The sequence below is a fragment of the Gossypium hirsutum genome, chromosome A11 (assembly GCF_007990345.1).
Source record: "Gossypium hirsutum isolate 1008001.06 chromosome A11, Gossypium_hirsutum_v2.1, whole genome shotgun sequence".
Classification (NCBI taxonomy): domain Eukaryota; kingdom Viridiplantae; phylum Streptophyta; class Magnoliopsida; order Malvales; family Malvaceae; genus Gossypium; species Gossypium hirsutum.
Genome location: NC_053434.1, coordinates 1837846 through 1858166, shown reverse-complemented (window position 1 = coordinate 1858166; position 20321 = coordinate 1837846). Strand labels below are relative to the sequence as shown.

Here is a 20321-nt window from a genome sequence, read left to right as displayed (position 1 = left end):
TTTTTACTGTTAGTTAATTGGTGACAAAATAACAATTGAATAATTAGGTAATCATTTTGTAACTTTTCATAATTAATGATAAAAAAAATAGATAAGTACCAATATAGTTTGTCATAAATTATAAATATTTAACCCTCACAATATTTGAACAACGAAATAAAATTAATATATTAAATAGTTATTGCTAGGTTTAATGAATAAAGGTAATTATGAAAAAAGAAAAAAATAATGGCCAGAAATAGAAATTGAATTAAAAATCAATTACTTAAAGATTTGGAATAAATAAATATGAAAACGGGCATGGATTGAGACACATATCACGGTCAAAATTATATGATGTTGCTATTGTTCCACTTTGTTTCAATAAGACACTTTTTTACGAAAATTAATACTATTTTAAATTAAACAAATCCTTATATTATTTTGTAATTGAAACAAGCTAGACTTTTATTTATGTAGGCCTTGAATTTTAATATAAAAATATTTTTGAAGTTTTAAATTAATTTTTATTTAATACTGATGTAAATTTAACGAGAATAAATTATTGAATAAAAAATAATATAATATTTTTTTAAAGTGCTAATATGGTTTTGAAATTTTTTTGTAAATTTTATATTGATGTTAAAGTGCTTGTAATATCTAATGCATCAGCAAAAAAATAGATAACAGCCTTAAATTGAAAATATCTTTACTTTACAAGAGCTTTACAGGTAAAAATTATAAGTCAACTTTCTAATAAACTACATTAAAATCATGGTTGCTGCTCATCTGTGTTCTAAATAAATATATAAAAACTATCATCATATCTTGAGAACAATGGAGAGCAAAAAAAGAAAAGAAAAAAAAAAGATTTTATCAGCAATAAAATTCAGGGTTCATAAAAAAATAGTAACCTGCCAAGGAATGCAACTCGTATAAGAGGAGATTCAATTTACTATTATCTGCATTGTGAACTTTACGCTCATTGCTTGAAGCTCATATCCAGGGAACCTTCCATCTCGGTTTAACATACCATACCCACTCAAATGGGGAGATCCTTTTCATTCAAACAACTCACTGCAGCCAAATCAGTTGATGACTACTTTATACAGCCTTTGAACTACATATACACTCAGGGTATGGATTTTCATAGAAGGATTCTTCGGTCCTAAAACGTGCTTTGCCTTTTATTCCAGGTGAAGGACCTTTTCGTTTTCTTGGAGCTCCTTGTCTACATCATAAATACAAAAAAGAAAAAAAAAAAACGAACATCAAATTTCATCCAAAATTATGCCATTCCATTGGACACTGTCATGAGATACTTCCAATTTTGTACAAGTTTCCACGGCCAAGCTGTTTTGCTACTGTCTGGTCATTCCATCAACCGTACCAGTTTTTTACATTACAAAAGAATGAAATTTTTAACAAAAATGATTGATTTTCTTTTTGATCTAACATATAGAGACTAATTTACCCATTTTTTAGTAGAAGAGGTAAAATGCAATCTAACTCCTAATACAAGGGCTTTCATGGTACATTTAAGTAGGTCCACATGGAACAAAGGGTCTAATTCATGGAGAACTGATAATTGCTAGTTGCAACATAACTACCTGTTTTTGTGCATTTGCTGCACAAGATGAGAGAATGATGATGTTTCTCTGAGCTGTCCACTTTCTAACTCATCAAAAAGCCTGACTAGTCCTTTCCTGTAAAATATATATATTAACACACTTGAGATAAGAATATAAATTGCTCGAATAAGAATAATATTTCTTTCGGAAAAAAAAAAAACAGAAGTATTCTTATACCATAGGGTCTCTCATAATACTAAGTATTTCTAGAAAAGAAGTTAAGAAACCATTATTAAAGTTGATATCACCTTGTATTAAAAGAACCAGACAAACTAACTAACAAGACCAAAGATCAATGGTTCATGTCCTCATAGAAAACCTTGTCCTAAAAAGAACCAAATAATACTTTCACTGTCAGTAACCTGTCTGGGGTGATTGTCTTCCGATGGCCTAAGAATCTGCGGTGCCCCTCAACTGCTCGTGCCATGTTACCTGAATATGATGGAACAAACACATCGCTTTCCAAAGAAACAATGTAATCTAGTGCAGCACTTTGAGATGCATGCTTAGCAAATTCATTCAACTCTTCCTTTGTTGCCAGTTTTTCCTGTCATCAACATAAGTACCAAGTCATGAAGGCACCATATCCTCATGGCAGACTATGCATATCAAGCTATTTATAACAAAGACAAAATATGACTTGCAGACCTTGAAAACTAGATTTGGAAAAAAAGACATAAGCTCTGAAAGGCGAGCATCGCCACCATAAATTTCACCAGATGCAACATAAATTAATGTTGATGGAGGATAGCCAATAGCTTGAAGAAATATCCCGACTTCTTTGGGGGTTAGTGGACAAAAGCCACCTATCCTCTGTTCAGTAGAGTTTATATCTTTAACCTTCCAATGCTTTGTGTTCTCCCTGGAAAGATATTTAGAAAGTTCAGTATAAGCGAAAAAATGCAGAAATGCTTAAGCGCCAAAAATATGACTTCTTTAATAATTAACTTGGTCAATCTAGTCACATTATTCCCCATTTTTAGTAAATTTAACTAACAAAGAGAAACATCTAAAGCACATCAAGGATAAGGTGAAACTAGCTAACCTCTTTCTGAAACTTCAAAGAATTAAATACAAAGATTTGAAGTCCATGTCTCGAGACTGTTATCAGGTTAGTTTATTCATTAAGGTTCAATTGGTAAAAAATCTAAAATACTTGGAGATTAGTATATGGTTTACTGGATGGCAAGTAATCGACAAAGCAATTACCCAGGCCATATGAACAAGCCAGGGGCTAATATTCTCATTGTAGAAGTTCTTCTATGTGTTTTCAATAATGGCCAGTTTACCATTGAGGTTGAAAAGTGCTTCCGAAAATTTTGACACTGCTTGCCATAGTTGAAAACTGCTTTTGAAAAAGAGAGAGTATTTTAGACATGATGATGTAAAGTAGAAGGCATGTTGGACTTCTTTAATGAGGATAAGAAAGTAATTTCAACCAAAAGCTAAAAAATTAGACTTTTTAGCTTGAGCTAAAATCTCAGTTTAAAAACATGGTTTGGTTCGAAAAGCTCCTTGTTTACTATTGCTTTTGGATTGAAATCATGGTTTGGGTTGAAAAATCACTTTTCAACCTCAATGGTAAAGCCTAAGACAAATTGAATTTATGATGAAGAAACGAATTCTTGTTAAGACTGAAAGCAAATGCATTAGCACAAAGGATAGGTTCCCACCTCATTATTCTCAGCTCTTCAGATTCTGCATCAGTCAAACCAGAAGTACAACCAGTAAAAGCAAGCATGTCTTTCTCATATCTTAAGTGAAGTGCAATGTATTTTCCACTCCGCATTCTCAGACGATCCACCAGCTTCTGTGGTGTCATCATCATGCATACTCAGAACATAATTTAAAAAGGAAGCCCCATAAGAGACCTCTTAAATGCATCAAAACTGAAATAAACATGAATGCGTTGTGCTCAATTATATTCTACCATTACATGATGAATTTTTTATAAGGTCTTAAATTCTAGCTGCTTTTAAAAAGCTTCCCATGCCTTTTCTCCATGTGTGCAGGTAGTAAATTAACATGGGCATCAACATCAAAGAGTAGCAATTCACCTTTCCTAAGCTCTCAATGGGGGGAGAGAAGCGGAGAGCATGATATAGAGCACGACATCTCAACCTCTGTATGTCAAGAGGAAGATCATTGTTCGCAAGTCTAGAATCTGATTTAGCAACATGGATCACCTGCAAATTTTTCTTGGTCAGCATACTTGGAATTAAAACTTGCCTTAATTTTCCATTTTTTTTCACATCCTACATAATTTGGGGAAAGAGCATGCAGTTTTAAATTTTACTACTACAATCTGGAGAACTTTGCCTTGATATTGAACTACCTAGAAATTCTTTAGTAAAAAGAATGAATTCCTTTCTACTTGTTATAACTGCATTAAACAAAAAGTAACAGCGAATTAAATTCCTTTCTACTTGTTATAACTGCATTAAACAAAAAGTAACAGTGAATTATACCCTGAAAAATGTTAACTCAGACAGATTGCAATGCATCAATGTAGATTAATCACATCATGAATGTCTCAATAAGAAGGTATCTAAAAGAAGCCACAACCAAAAACAATAATGCCAACAAGTATAGCAAAGAAAATGGTTTATAAACCTGATGATCATTCCATAGCTGCATCATTTCTTTGTAGTATCCCATGCTAGACCAGGAAGTAAAGTGCTTTCGTGCCCGAGGAACAAGTTCCAGTTCCTTTGGAAGCTCCCTAACAATCCTCAAATCTCCTTGTAAAGTTGTGATGAAATGAAGCTCATCAAATATATCAGAAAATGTACTGTTTCATAGAATTGAAGATAAGATACCTTAAGTAATAACTGGAAACTAATTAAGATCAAAACAACTACAGACTTGTTGGAGTTAAGAGAGAAACAAATGAGAATACCTTGAGTCTTGCCAGAAGGATCGTCTATCCAGCTGGGGAATGACTAAGGTCGCATTCATTATGTGTGCCACAGCCACCATGTCTGATATCTACAAGAGAATGGTTACAGAAGTTTTGGTCAATGAACCAACAAGGCAGCATCTGGGAAACTTGAAAGCAAACAACAATGGATTTTAGAGCTAACAAATGCATTCAACCACATGTAAGAAACTTGAAAGCAAACACAACAGATTGTAGAGCTAATAAATGCACTCTATGAAATACAAGTTCAAGCAAGTCAAATAGGATAAACATAGAGACAATTTTTTTGATGTGCCAACTGTTAAAAGCTTTCACAACAACTTTTATTGAACCCAAACACTATAGAAGTGTAAAAAATGATATGCAAATTGCTCTTAGAATACAAAGCATCAAGCGCTTAGCTCTGACTTAAAATCATAACTATTTCATATCATTTTCATTCCTTGGATTATATAAGATATGCAAAGTACTCTTAGAATATGAAAGTTCACCTCATTGTCATTCCTAGGATTATATAAGATATGAAATATATAAAATAAAGGTTTTTACTATATACTATTGTCAAGGGTCAAGGCACGCTCTAGGGCCTAGAACTTTACATTGCCTCAAGTGCAAGGCACAAAAGAAGCACCCGCCTGAGTGAAATAAGGGACGATATGCATAAGTGTCTCTTTGTGTCTGCCTGTGTATATATAAGATAGCTTAAGACATACAATTATGATAATAAACTCTGAAGTGTGGTCTAGTATATTTACAAAACATGCAACTTTTTCTTTGGCCAATATGCATGATTTTCTTATGTTCCCATGTTTGCTGTTGAATACTCACATATTGAGAAGTAAGAATTTGACGCTATCACCTTTCTTGCTAGTAGAGGTACATCTATTTTAAAAGTTAAAAATAACTTAAAGAGAACTTCAATAAGGAGGGCATTTTTTATGCGTATAGCCTTAAAAAAAGAAAATAATAATAATAATAATAATAGGGGCACACCTAGGCAAACCAAGTGTGCACCTGATCAAATGAGCCTTGCCCGAAAGTGTTTGAGTTGTTTTGTTGTTTAATGCTAAGGAGCAAGGTGAAGGCCTACCTAGTAGCATGCCTTGACAATCATTTATAATTGGAAATTTTCATATTCATACAAGGAAACTTCTGAACTTTCAATTCTAGATTAAAGGTTAAAATGAAGAATTTCTTCTTGATCCAAATTATTTATTTGAAACTTAAAGAAAGTAAAGGCTTTCTAGAAAAACTCAAACATAGCAGGTTATACTGGCATGAAGTCTTTCTTCAAAACATTTCTCGCTCTTAAAATGAGCATCCTCATAAAAGCATACACCTTGACACATTCTTAGCCTATGCTTTTTCATTTTAAAACAAATAAAAGAGGACCTGGAATGACAAAAAAAGACGCTATTAACTTCCTCTTTTATGAAGAGCAGAGGAGAAAAAAAGTTACTAAAAAGTATTTTTCACTTTCAGGAAGGCACAATGTAGCCATGCTGCTTCGACTCTCTATTTCTTAAAGTAACTGTATTCAACATATATTCAGACATGAGTATAGTGATATGACCCTCCAAAGACTCTCCAAAAAATATATATATATATGAAAGCCTAGAAAAAAATTAACATATCCATGTCAGACACATCCATTTCCAACACTTACTCCTGTGTCTAAGTAACATAACCTTGTAGTACAAAATACAAGGCTAAAATGCAAGAAGATCGGTACAATTATTAATGCCATAACTCAAGCAAGTTTTTAATTCTATGAAATCATTGGATGTGACTCTGGATGTAATTAGACACATTGAAAAAGCAAGCAAAAACAAAAGAAAAGAAATAGATGTAAGTGAACATACACCGGTGCGCATTTGATTCAATCCTCCATTGCTTTTCACTGTTAAATAGCGGTCAGATCCTTGTGCAGCTGACATCACATTAAATGGAATTAGGAAGTATAAATTACAAACAAATAAACAAATATACAACTACACATGATCAAAAGAGTAAGCTCAGCAAAAGAACTGCTCCAAAAGAAAAAGGCAACAGAGTACAGACTAAAATTGTAGATTTTACCTTTATATCTGCTCGTAGGTTTGACACATGGACGTAAACCATGGCGAGAAGGGGCATCCCAGAGTTCATCATCAGCTGTCTGCATAAGTCAAAATGAAATTATAGAAGCAATTTATCATTGAATTCCCTTTTTCCGCAAACTACAACGGTTTTCCAAAATTAGATTATACATTTTATAATAACAACACCACCTAGATAGCTGCCAATTTGTTCATATAATTTTCAGATACCGCAAAAAGACAATGACCCATTTTTCAAAAGCCTCGAATATAAGTACCCATTAAGAGAAACAGAAGAAATAGTGAATCAGAGACCTGTAGAAATTTAGTTTGACGGTGGGATTGGATGGAGATAACTGGGGCGGGGTGGTCTTCCACAATGTTGCCAGCGTTGAAGACAAAAATGAAGATTGAGAAAGCAAAGAGGAGTAATATGTAAAGAGCAATGGTCCTGGGAGATTGTTTCCTAGAGATAAATTTGGTTGTTGAAGCTATTCTCATATGATTATGAGACGAGCCCCTATGGTTTACCATTCCAACAGGCAGATCTCCCGCATCACTTTCTGTATTTCCGCCTATCAGTGCTATATAATTCACATTATTTTAAAAGGTAAACTACATTGAATAGTACTCAACTATTAGTAAGTTTTTCACTTTAGTCACTTAATTATAAAAAATTACAATTTGATCATTCATGTTTTTTATATTTTTTTTCACTCAGCCATTAAGTGTTTAACGGAATACTGACATGGACTATTTTCTTGCTCCTAATATGCTGATGTGGAATTTTTTTACACAGTTAAAAGTTTCTTTTGGTCACTTAACTATGATTTTTAATGTGCCTGAATTGATTATTAAGGTTTACCATTCTTATTGCGTGTTTGTCTTTCTCTCTCCCTTAAGGGTCTATTTCTATATTTATAAGGTATGATTCATTGATGTGACGTATTAGATTCAAATAGGTCACATACATATCAACACATACTTTCCCTTAGTATCAGTATGTATCCTCCTTGTATGAGTTCGCCAGCATGCTGGCAAATTGCGTCTTAGCAAAACCTACTGACGAACTGTGTGGTATGCGAGCTCCTAAGCAGAGAGCTACATAATCATAAGCAATAATCGGTTGGGTCGATTTTATTCAGATAGCGGGTAGTTATATTCATCTGTACTGTGGGTGAACTTTTATTGGCTCCTGTTGACAATGCTTCCGCTGCATAGTCTTCTCTGTTAAATAGGTAATCTATGTAACAATTTTGAGATGTTAGGATCTTCTTTTAGTTGGAGTGCTGGACATTTTTACTTAGGTTGAAATTCAGTTTAGGTTCTTGCCTTCTCATTTTTTTTAACCGTTTGTTTACAATCTGCTGTCAAGTGAATTCATGGATTTATTGATGTGAAAAGTTTTTCATTCAGGTGGAAGCAATTTATGTTGGTGTTCTGAAATATATTCTCAATTTTCTTTTACTCCCTTGAACTGTTCTTTCTTTTGGGTACAGCTATTTCTTTCATTAAAATCATAGGAAAAAGAAAGGGTAAATGGCTGAAAACATCTGCATTCTGCTGATGGTGATATTGGTTGTGAACATGTAAAATCTAAAATTTGGGGTGCAACTTGTGTCAGTACCTGATGATGATGATATTTGTTTGTTGCCTTATGTGTTGGTTTCAGATTTATGGAAATTCTCTCGATATTTGCTAGTAGGTGAATGCACTCTTGTTGATGTCTTTCTTTAATCATTAAATTTATGATTGTGAAACACTTCTTGATTAACTTGGCGGATAAATCCAAGCCGTATATGACAAGGGAATGTAGGAGCAACATACATTAGTTGCCGTGTTCTGTTGGATGGTAATCAATTGCTTCTCTTTCGGATGCTGTAATGTGTACGTTTGTTTTAGGAAAGATAAACACTTGTTTGCTGATTTGGTTGAAATTTTACCCAGGTTTATACGAAGGCTATTCTATTAATGTCCTTTGTTATCTTGCATTCACATCTACTTTAAAGGTGCCCAGAATTTGGTCTATCTGTCTGATCCGGTGGGTCCTCACCTCTAATTCCATCGCCACTTGGTTGCTGCCAATGGAGAGGGTGTGATTATGGGTACCATTGCGCTTCCTCCTCTGATCGAGCTAGCGGCTGATGTCATTTACAAATACGGTGCCAGTCACTCTCTTTGCCAGTTTCGGTTTGGAGGCATTGGATTCTTTTGACGGCATCAACTTGCATTGTCAGAGCTGAGCATGCCGAGTGCAAAGAGTAGAGGTATTTATGGATCGAGTCGAATCAAGTGTTAACACAAGTTATATTTGTACAAGTTCAGCTTGATGTGAAATATAAATTTAAAATTTTGTTAATATCTGTTCATTTTATCTTGTCCATATTATAAAAAAAAAACTAAAAATAGATTTATATAATTTTATTTCAATATTTAATAATTCTTTATAATTCTATTTATTAAAATTTTATATACAATAACATTTATTAATAGTATTATATATTACTATAAATTTAATTCTCATGTAATAAAATACGTAACATAATATAAATCATTATAAATTTCAAAAAATGTTTGGCACAATTTAAACTGTGTTATCTCCATCCCTTACCTTAATATTGTATCAAAAAATAAAAAATACTAATTAAGTAGGGCTCAAAGCATTGAATGTTTAAGCTCAAATTTGACCATTTTTTAAACAGATTTATTTTTTCTTACCCAAGACTTCTTAAATTTTAAATGAGCATTCAAATTTAAACGGATAATTCCATCACGAACAGATCTAGTGAAAAGATGATTGCTAGACTTATGTTGAAAAAACAAAAACAAAAGCCCACCCATAACCCCGGATCCTCAAATGAAGGCTATCAACTATTTTTGTGGGTTTATCTGAACTAACACCATAGTCTTCTTACATGGGCTATAAAAAACAATGCTGTTGCTTGCTACCCCTCCATATCTATTCACTTTATATACGTCAAAAAGTAATTTAATTTTTTCAGTTAAAAATTTTATTTATTTTTATTATTAAAAATTAGCATGGTTGATAAAATAATCAGATAATTACGCATGGTGTGTCACATATACCTCATGCTGATATATAAGGATCAAGTTTTAACGGTAAAAATAGATGAAATTTTTAATAAAATGATCAATTTGCTCATTAGTCTGACGTTTATTGACTAATTTACCAAATTTTTAGGTAAATAGGATAAAATACAATCAAAGTTTAATCTGAATCCTAATAAAAAGGTCTCCTTGACATTTTTAGCATGCAAATCTCATTTATGGAAAACATACACATGCAAAATAAAATAAAATAAATAAATGAAATCTTGACATTATTAGTTATCACTTTCACATCCAACTATACATGAATACTATGTATTAGTTTCTAATCCCAACATGTGCCTGTGCTATTTGATGAATTCTCTCCCATTCTTTCTAATTTGTTATCCACAACATTTTGTATAGATTGAATTCTATTCTATAATTATCCCAATTTAAATTTGTAATTATATAGTAATTACTAATCTCCCCTTCAAACTAATGCTTTAACACTACCAATCGGGTGGCATCCAAAGTTCAGTTTCTTCCCAACACCCAACCAAAAATGTTATTGTGCAGCCAATTGGACATGGTAGATTAAGGATTCAAAAAAGAAAAAGAAATTATAACATCATTAAAATATTGTCGGAAAAAACAGAAGTCAAAGGTATATTATCTTTCAGTAAACATGTTTGGGCAACAACACATGATATCATTGATAAAAACAATGTGTTGATGACGTTATGTGATTAACCAGCAGGTGGGGAGTATGAGAACCTAATCCAAAATCTTTAGGGGGGTACCACGCAATCTTAATAAGGGGCTAAGTATTGTGCGGCAAAACCCTCTGTTTTCTAATTATTTTGTTAATCTACCAACACATGATCTTCTACAGAAAAAAGAAAGAAAAAAAAACAATCACCTTTATAGGCCGAGGCTCTTTTTTATTTCAATTACTATGTTTGGTAATCACAAGAGTTTTTTAATGTTTTTTTTATCTACCAATAGGGATACACTAATGCTCGTAAACTATTTGAGTTTGATTTTAAAAACTCAAACTTGATTCGGTAGTTATTATCGAATTCGAATTTAGTAATACTTCACTTAAATAGCTCAACAGTAAGACATGTTGAATCCTCAATGAGAAATGCAAATTCAAATTTTAAAAATAATATTGTTGGAAAGAACAATTCCGAACATGAATCCTAAAACAAGTATGGAGAATATAAAAATAATTTTTATTTTTAATATTTTATATTATTAAATTGCATCGTTATTTTTAATTGAGTCAAGTTTGAATATGAGTGAGTTTAATTGAGCTTGAGCACAAAATTAATAAATGAACTCAAGTGGTTCAATTATATATCAAGTTGAACTTAAAAAATAAATGCTCGGTTGAGTCTGAGTATTTAAATTCAGCTCGACTTAATTCCACTCCTATCCACAAAACTCAAATCAATGTTTATATAATTGGGCTGGTGATCTCATTGGTCAGGCATCGGTCATTAAAATATTTTAAAAAATAAAAAATAAAACTTAAATCATTAATTTATTTTAAAAAATAAAAAAATTAATTTAATTAATTCAACTGCTTAATTTAATTATTTTTTTAATCTTTTTAATTAATCTGTACTAATTATTGAATCGATTTTACTTAAAGAATGAATTACTGTTTATATGAAAGATTGTGAGTTGGTGTAAGATATTTTAAATTGTAAATCCAAATAAAGTAAAGGGTGAAATCAAATTCAAGGATTTCAAAAGGGAATAAAAAGCTAATATGAATATTTTTTACAATGAACAATGAAGAAACTTGTCATTTTCTTATCACTCTATTATGATTACTTGGTTAAAAGTATATATAGTGGGACTGCTATTTGTTGAAAAATTCATGCCTAATCATTAAAAGAAAGTAAAAATCAACCATATCTTTGCTATTTGTTGAATAAGCCAATTGTGAATAAATCAATTATTTTGCCTTTTCTTTTTCTTTTTCAATTTGCTCCTTTGGGCACATAATAAGTACTGAAATTGGTTTGTTAATGTTTGCCTTGTGAAAGCGAACCATAACGTCCATTTTCTAATTTCCTCGTAAATTATTATTTCGATTCTCATCCATCCGAAATTATTTTACATAAATAATATTTTTATTTTAAAATTTGATTGTAAAACATATTAATAAAAAAATGGAATAAGATCAATTTAAAAACGAATTCAAGTACGTGAATATAAAATTTAAATTGAGCCATCAGTAGCCGATATTTTATAAAGATGAGAGACAATGAGGATGGAAGGACATAACCATGCCGAAGAAATGGTGGTCAAAGCATGATTTAAAAGCTCAGGTTAGTAGTGGAGTATCACATGTGATTTAAAAGCTCAGGTTAGTAGTGGAGTATCACATGCACCAAGTTTGACCTTATCATGATTTTTTTATTACACTATCTTATTTTGTCGGCCAAAGATCTTTCAGTTGACAAATTTTAGTTACACTTTGGCTTTGACTTTGAAACGTGAAAAATCATGTAATGTTTTGGAAATCAAATAATAATAATAATGGCGATCCAAATACATGCCTCAATCAAATTGCAGATTTAGGATAATGACTTCGAAATTATTATTTTTTATTTATAGTAAAGTGAAAATAAATAATATATTGTCTCAATTTGATGAAAATTCATCATATAGAAAATAAAAATTAATAAAATTATCATAAAAAAAAAACAAAAAAGATTAGATATGAACTCAGCTCTAAATATTTTTTGAATTTTTAAATATGGTTGATAGATTTTGTAATTGTGGAGGATTAAATTTGTTGAACTATTAAAAATTATGACAAATTTGATAAAATGTGTAAGCAATGAGAATTAAGTATGGTATATTTTTATTAATTATTTAATGGAGAGTAATTAAAATAAAATTAAATAATAACATTAGTGATAAAATTGAAAGTTTTTGAATTCAATGACTAAAATAAAAACATGTTAATAGTTTATTAACTAATTTTAGAATTTACCCTAAATTTTAAATAAAGAAAGAAGAAAATCACCTACTTTTTATATAATGGGAAGTATCAACGAATTTATTTTATTTTATTTTATTTATTTTTTAGTGTGACGTATGCTTCGAGTGTCTCACGGAGAGATTTGCGGCGCCGCTGTATGCGATCCTAACCCACTTCCCATCCCACTTAACACTGCCTCCAAGTATAACCCGGTTTAGAATTTGGAGCCAAAAGAAGCGCAAGCTGAGTAAAAAAAAAATTAAAATTAAAAACCAATTTAAATTGATGTGTTTAGATAATTTTTGAAATAATTAAAAAATATGATTAATTGAATTGAAATAAAATTTATTTTTATTTAAGTTATAATTAATTATTTTTATAATTTAAAATAAATATTTTATATTTAAAATAGTAAAAATAATTCATAATTATTGTAATAATTTTATTTTAAAATATTAAATAAAAATTAAATATTTTCTATTTAATTAAGATTTTCATTTTTCTAAAAATGTTTTTGAAAAAACCTTCCAAAATTTATCAAATTATAATCATAAACCATAAAACAAATCTTGAAGATAAATTTTAAAATCCAAAATTTAAAATTAATAATAACTTCTATTTAAACGTGTGTAACAAAGGGACCCAGCCAGATATCCACGTGCTGAGCTGTCTTCCACGTGTCATCTCACTGTGGCCTCTGTACTTGACCCTTCACTGCTGCAAATAGCCACCGACTCTAGCCAATCTTTTCTAGTTGACGTATAATTGGATATCTCCGCGATGACGTGGCCCACACCGGTGTACAGTTTGGCGGGAATATAAAACCGTTTTCCCGCCATGTCCAATCCGAAGCTGGTCCCTTTCACCGTTTTAAATATTAACCTTTTAATTTCACAAGTTTTAACCGCCAATAACTGTCGCTTTAACAGCTTTGCTCCCACGTGGCATGCTTGCAACTTCTTAATTGTAGAGTTAATAGATTGTGGTTTTTTTACTAAAATAAAATTAAAAAAAAAATTATTTATTAAAATAGGTTGTCAGCTCGATTATATACGAAAATGTCATGTTTTTTTCATTCGCGCCTATCTGACAGGCGCGACTGATTATTTTATATTAATTTTATTTTTTCTTTTTTTAAATAAAATATTTTTTTATTTTCAGAACAGTAATCGAGCCTTTCTCTGAGGCACGACTAATCGAGCCTTTCTCTGAGCCTAATCGAGCCTTTCTCTGAGTTGATGTCCACATCTTTCATGTGTTATTAAAATGCATACTTTATCCGGATGAAGTATGTATTAGCAGCTGGTAATATTTAAAGCAAACTTGTGGATTATATAGTCGATGAAAGTTGATAATATTATAAAGTTGTTTTTAATACTCGGTTTTATTAGGTATAAGTATTTAAAATTTTGTTTTTGTAATGTGATACATGCGTAAATATATATATAATCATATTAGTGAATCTGCTAATACATACTTCATCCGGGTAAAGTATGCATTATTAAAATTAAATTAAAATATTAAATAAGAAATAAAATTATAAAACAATATGTTATTTAGAAAATAACTATTATTGTAATGAGATAGATGTTTTATTAGGTATAAGTATTTAATTTTTTTTTTGTGATGTGATACATGCATGTATATATATATAATCATATTAGTGAATCTGCTAATACATACTTCATCCAGGTAAAGTATGCATTGTAATAACACATGAAAATGTGGGCCTCACCATTTGCACCTCAAAGAAAGGCTCAATTAGTCGCGCCTCTCAGGTAGGCGAAATTACTGTTTCGAAAATAAAAAAAATAATATTTTATTTAAAAAAACAAAAAAAAATTAATATAAAATAATCATTCGTGCCTGTCAGATAGGCGTGAATGAAAAAAACACTCCATTTTCGTATATAATCGGGCTAACAACCTATTTTGATAAATAATTTTTTTAAAATTTATTTTAGTAAAAAAGCCATAGATTGTTTTATAATTAAGTTTTAAATATCTGATCAAAGTAAATTATTTTTCATGCTCGAATTTAATTAATTTATTTACGTAATTATGTTCATAAGCCACTGTAGACGTAGACTTAAAAAAATGGGTAAACTGTTTAAGTGTACTAAATTATAAATAAATTTACTTTTTGATCATTAAACTATTCAAAAGTTAACGTTTAAATCATTGAATTATTAAAATTGTTGTTGTGTGACATTTTCTATTTATACTGCTTGCTTCAAATGAAAGCTCTCATCCTCCTTTCACATTTTAGTTATTTTCATAAATAATTTTAAACCTCATAAATTTATGAATAGAAAACTAAACATTTTTTTCTTTGATCTTCGTCACTAATTATTTGGTCGATTTGGATCTAAAGAATGTTCTATTTGTCGATGAGTATTAATCTACTATATTGATCGTCAAATCTTTACTTGGAGTTTGCTATTCAAATTTTTTTAATAATAATAACCTACTGACTTAAATAAAATTTTCGAATAATACAATAATAATGTAACTTTTTGAAGTTATGTTACCAAAATGTAAATTTATTAATATTTTAGTGACTTTAAGTGAATTTACCCAAAAAATTTAAAAAAATTGAGAAAAATTTAAGTCCCTCTTCATAGTCTTCATGTTTGTTTGTTATTTATTTATTTGGGGTTATTTGGGGTACAGCCGTATAGCCACCTAACTGTAAAGACGTGCACGTAGGAACCGGTGCACACGACACGGTGTAGCTAAACCGGAGAACGTGTTTTCTGACAACCCTGTACTTGAATTACAGACAGTGGGCCCCAGATGTATGTTTTGCGGAGTGTTGGTTCGACACGTCTTAAATCATCCATTTAAAAGAAATAATGTTTTATTGAAAAAAGTAATTTAAAAAAAAAACTACTAAATAAATTCGAAAGCGTGTATCCACGACTACATCTGAACACATGCGCGCGGTGTTTTTTTTCTTTTTTTTTTTGCCTTTTGACAAATTAAATACGGCTACGTACAATTTGCCTTTTTTTCTTTCTTATTTGACTAATAATTTTTGCTTTACAAATCTTTGTTATCAATAAAGTTTGAATTTAAACATTTTAATACTCAGATTCCATAATTTATCATTTATGTTATAAATAAGCGGTTAAATTTTGTTACTTCTTTCGGCACCATTACATACTTAATTTTTATATTTTTAAAATTTTAATTTTTGACTTAAATAATATTAGTTAATTATACGTAAAGTTATATATTTATTTTATTTTCTATTCTAAATTTTTATACTTTACGATACTTAAAATTTTAATACTGACATAAAGAAAATTTATTAAATTTATTAATCAAATATTTTTTTTATCAATATATAGAAATAGTAACTTGAAATAATATTACACATGTAATAATATATTTTATCTTATAAAATTTTAAAAATAAGAAATTTTAACAACAACATTTTGTGGAAAGTAAAATTTTAGAACTCGTAAAATAAATAAACTAAAAGCAGTTGAACTAAAATATATGAATTAGATCTACGACTTATATATATTACATAAGCTAGTAGCAAAGTTTAATCAAAATAAAATTAACTCAAATTAAAATTAAAATTAAAATTAAAATTTATATTTATATTTATATTTATTAATTTCAATTACTTATTTAACTTTATTCTATCATATCATAATACGAATGAAATAAATTTAGTGCTTACACTCGCCTAATACAAATTGGTCCAACTTATTTAGGGGTGTGCAAATTTTGGATAAAATAGAATTAATTCGGTTGGAGTTGGTTAATAATTTTTTAAAAATTCGGTTAATGGTTAATTTGGTTTGAAATCGGTCAGTTAACCGTATTTAATAAATAATATTATAATATATAAGTATTCGGTCGGTTCAGTTAATTTTTTAGAAATATAAACTAATCGGTCGATTAAGTTGGTTAAGTCGGTTAATTTTTGATATGTTTTATATTTGTTTTAACCAAAAATAAAAAAAAATATAAATTTCAGTTAATTCGGTTAACCGACCTAATTAATCGAAAAAGTTTAATTCAGTTAATTTTTTTGAAAAATTTTCGGTCCAATTAACGGTTAAGAATTTAAAAGAATTGATTAATTCGGTTAATAGTAGTTAAGATCGGTTAATCGATTGAATATCCCTAAACATACGATTCCGGATTATAATCTCTTTCATAACGTGCATCCGAGCTGGACTTTAATTGACAACGTGGCATCATTAAATTTAACCACCGTGTAAGAAAAAACCAGGTCAGTACGGGCAGACTTAGGGCCAGTTCTGCATTGCTTTTCAAAAGCACTTCTGGCTCCAAAAGCACTTCTGGAAGAAAAGCTGTACAGAACAAGCTACTTTTGGCTGAAATTTTTAACTTTTCCTCTCTCAAAAGTACTTTTAATGCTTAATTACTTTTTCACCCCTCCAATAACATGGTACTTTCCTTTTTTTTCTTGGTACTTAATTACAAATGTGTTAAAATCATTAATTAAAAATAAAAAATATTTTTTAAAATACTAATTACAAATATTTAATAGTTATATTTAAATATTTAAAATATAGTTTATATATTTTAATTAAATTTTATAAATAATTAATATTTTAATTAAATTTTATAAATAATTAATATTTATTGCTTAAAAATATTTAAAATTTATATTTTATATATTAAAATATTAACAAGAAGTTATAATAAATTTTTTATATTCTTACTAAAATATAATAATATTAACTAATTTAAATATTATTTAAATGTATATTTTTTTGATAATAACATATTTAAAATTGACATTTTACTTCTTAAAAGTACTTTTTGACAGCAATACTAAAGACTCAAATTTTAAACTAAAATCAAAAGCACTTTTTTACTACTGTACTTTTTAAAAGTACTTTTTTAAAGCATTGCCAAACTAACCCTTAGTGAGCAAGCGTTACCCGCTCTATTTTTTTTCTTTTCTTCTCTGTATATATATAATTACACACACCAATCAAGGCTTAAAATACTACAATAATACAAACATTCAAACAACATTTTTTTTTATATATATGGGAGAGCATAAAACCAGGAAAAAAAAAGCTTAAAACAACAAGGCGTGCTTTGCGTTTTCAACTCTTTAATTAAAGAAGAGTTTTGTGGGAGTTGTTAAAAAGTTGCGACTTAGTAGAAAAGGATTCAAAGCAGAAGAGCTTTAAATGTGTCCAGATTGCGGTCTGTTGTTGGTTTCATAGGTGTTTCGAGACATTAAAAAAGGTTGTTCTTTTTTGGTGTTTACATTAAAATTTTCAATATTTTTTTGGGGTTTCTTCTAAAAGAAAACAATGGAGTGGCATGCTTGTCTTGATGAATATCAAAAGCTTGTTATTCGGATGAGTACTCCCAGGTTTGTAACAAAAAATCATCAAAGAAACAAAACCCCATTTTGTTTTTGTGGATTTTGCTTCTGATTTTGCTTTATTGATTTTTACAGGGTGGGAATCGACAATACCGTTTGTCGCACAGCGACAGTTGTTAAGGTTAACTTCCGTTGAACCTGTCTGGTCTGAAATATGAAGGCAACCCCACTTTGATTTTTTTTTTCAAAGCTTTTTGGCTCATTTAAGTTCTTGTTTACTTTGATTTTTCTTCAGGTTGATAGTGCTAGAAGACATGGAACATTGTTAGATGCTGTTCAGATTTTAACGGACCTTAATCTTTCAATTAAAAAGGCTTACATTTCATCAGATGGCCAGTGGTTCATGGATGGTAAGAAAAATATTTTTTAAAGCATGAATTCTGAAATGAAGTCTGTTGGTAAAATTACCTTGGATGCTCTCTAGTAGGATTGTATTTTACCCCTTCTACTAAAAAATAAGCAAATTAGTCCATATATGGTAGATCAAAAAATAAACTGGTTTTTTTGGTTAAAAATTTCATTCTTTCTACTACAGAAAATATTGGTTTGCTCTTTGTGGTTAATTTACTCAATTTTTTAAATAAAGGAGCAAAATGCATCTAATTTCTAGTCCAAGGGTAATTTTACCAAAGTTTGTTCTGTTTCCATGTTATAAATTTTGGGCTTTGCTCGAAATTGCTGTTACTGACTCTTTTTTCATGGATTTGCAGTTTTTCATGTGACTGATCTAAACGGAAACAAATTAACTGATGAAAGTGTTATTAGTTACATTGAACAGGTAGTTATTAGAACACTTAGATTTTATTTAGTGTTAATGTTCTTTTTTATTACATTGATTCGTTGTTAAACTGATGTATTTTCTGTTTGTTGTCGGGTTCTACAGTCACTTGAGACCACTTATCCCGATAAAAGCCTTGGATTTAATGGCTTAACAGCGTTGGAATTGACTGGAACAGATAGAGTTGGTCTCTTATCTGAAGTATTTGCTGTTTTAGCTGAGTTACAATGCAATGTGGTGGATGCTAAAGTATGGACTCACAACGGTCGGATTGCGTCTTTAATCTATGTAAAAGATTGTAATTCAGGGTCCCCGATCGAGGACTCACGACAAATTGACAGGATTGAAGCACGTTTAAGGAATGTTTTGAGAGGGGACAATGATATTCGTAGTGCAAGAACTTCAGTTTCTATGGCTGTAACACACACTGAGAGAAGGTTACATCAAATGATGTCTGCAGATTGTGACTACGAACAGAAGTCTGATTTGCAATGTTGGACAGATTCGCCGGTTGTCAATGTACAAAATTGGACAGAAAGGGGTTATTCAGTCGTGAATGTTCAATGTGAGGATCGGCCTAAGCTTCTGTTCGACGTTGTTTGCACATTGACAGACATGGAATATGTTGTGTTCCATGCCTCTATTAACACAACTGGGGATAAAGCATATCTGGTACTATGTTGTTTCATGTTTTGGTTACAAACATTGGCTCCTAGATTTTTTGGACCTAAAATTTGTTGATTCTTGTAACAGGAATTTTATATTAGACACACGGATGGAACCCCGATTAGTTTGGAACCAGAAAGGCATCGACTGATCCAATGCTTACAAGCTGCAATCGAAAGGAGAGCATCTGAGGTATATTCCAATTCAGATCCATCTCGATTTTCAAAGTTCATCCAATATTCCAAACACTTACGCATACTAGTTCATATGTGATTTCAGGGCATCAGGCTTGAGTTATGCACATCAGATAGGCAAGGTTTATTAACCGATGTGACCCGAACGTTCAGAGAAAATGGACTGAACGTGACAAGGGCTGAAATATCAACCGCGATGGGCGTGGCAATGAATGTTTTTCATGTAACTGATGCGACCAGGAACCTAGCAGATCCCAAAAGTATTGAATCTGTAAGACAAAAGATCGGCTTAGGTAACTTGAAGGTGAAGGAACTACCATTTAGGCATAGTCAAATGGCTGAAAGGCAGGATGAACACGAAATTGGGGTTGGCGGGGCGGTTTTGTTATCGCTTGGGAGCTTAGTGAGAAAGAACCTATACAATTTGGGGTTGATTAAATCCTATTCTTGAAGGTGACAACTCCATGGTAGGGGCAATTTGGTTGAAAAAAATAGGCATATTCTTTTGCTCCAGTTTTGGGGTTGATAGTGATAAAATTATCATAGAGGCCTTCATATATATATATATATACAAGTCAGATTGCATTTTAATTCCTCTATTTAAAAAATTAGATAAATTTGTCTTTTTTGTTAAA

General features: G+C 30.5%; 2 protein-coding genes across 4 annotated transcripts; one reads left to right on the top strand and one right to left on the bottom strand.

The window, feature by feature from the left end:
• Positions 1-671: 671 nt before the first annotated feature.
• LOC107924838 (O-fucosyltransferase 38) lies at positions 672-7206 on the bottom strand. 2 transcript variants are annotated; one of them, XM_016855442.2, is made up of 11 exons: positions 6924-7185; positions 6610-6688; positions 6393-6460; positions 4510-4598; positions 4224-4401; positions 3668-3796; positions 3284-3420; positions 2259-2472; positions 1973-2157; positions 1590-1685; positions 672-1210 (listed from the first exon to the last, which is right to left on the bottom strand). In XM_016855442.2, the coding sequence occupies exons 1-11, from the start codon at positions 7140-7142 to the stop codon at positions 1084-1086; spliced, it is 1521 nt and encodes a 506-aa protein (XP_016710931.2). In that variant the 5' UTR covers positions 7143-7185; the 3' UTR covers positions 672-1083. The 2 variants fall into 2 exon arrangements, 1 of the variants encoding a protein (XP_016710931.2); XR_001691874.2 differs by having other exon boundaries at positions 1140-1210; positions 1859-2157; positions 6924-7206.
• Positions 7207-17652: 10446 nt separating this feature from the next.
• LOC107923026 (ACT domain-containing protein ACR8) lies at positions 17653-20321 on the top strand. 2 transcript variants are annotated; one of them, XM_016853228.2, is made up of 7 exons: positions 17653-18036; positions 18124-18169; positions 18284-18398; positions 18759-18826; positions 18932-19498; positions 19580-19684; positions 19772-20321. In XM_016853228.2, exons 1-7 carry the CDS (start codon positions 17975-17977, stop codon positions 20135-20137), a joined length of 1329 nt encoding a protein of 442 aa, XP_016708717.2. In that variant the 5' UTR covers positions 17653-17974; the 3' UTR covers positions 20138-20321. The 2 variants fall into 2 exon arrangements, with proteins under 2 accessions (XP_016708717.2, XP_016708718.2); XM_016853229.2 differs by having other exon boundaries at positions 17670-17906.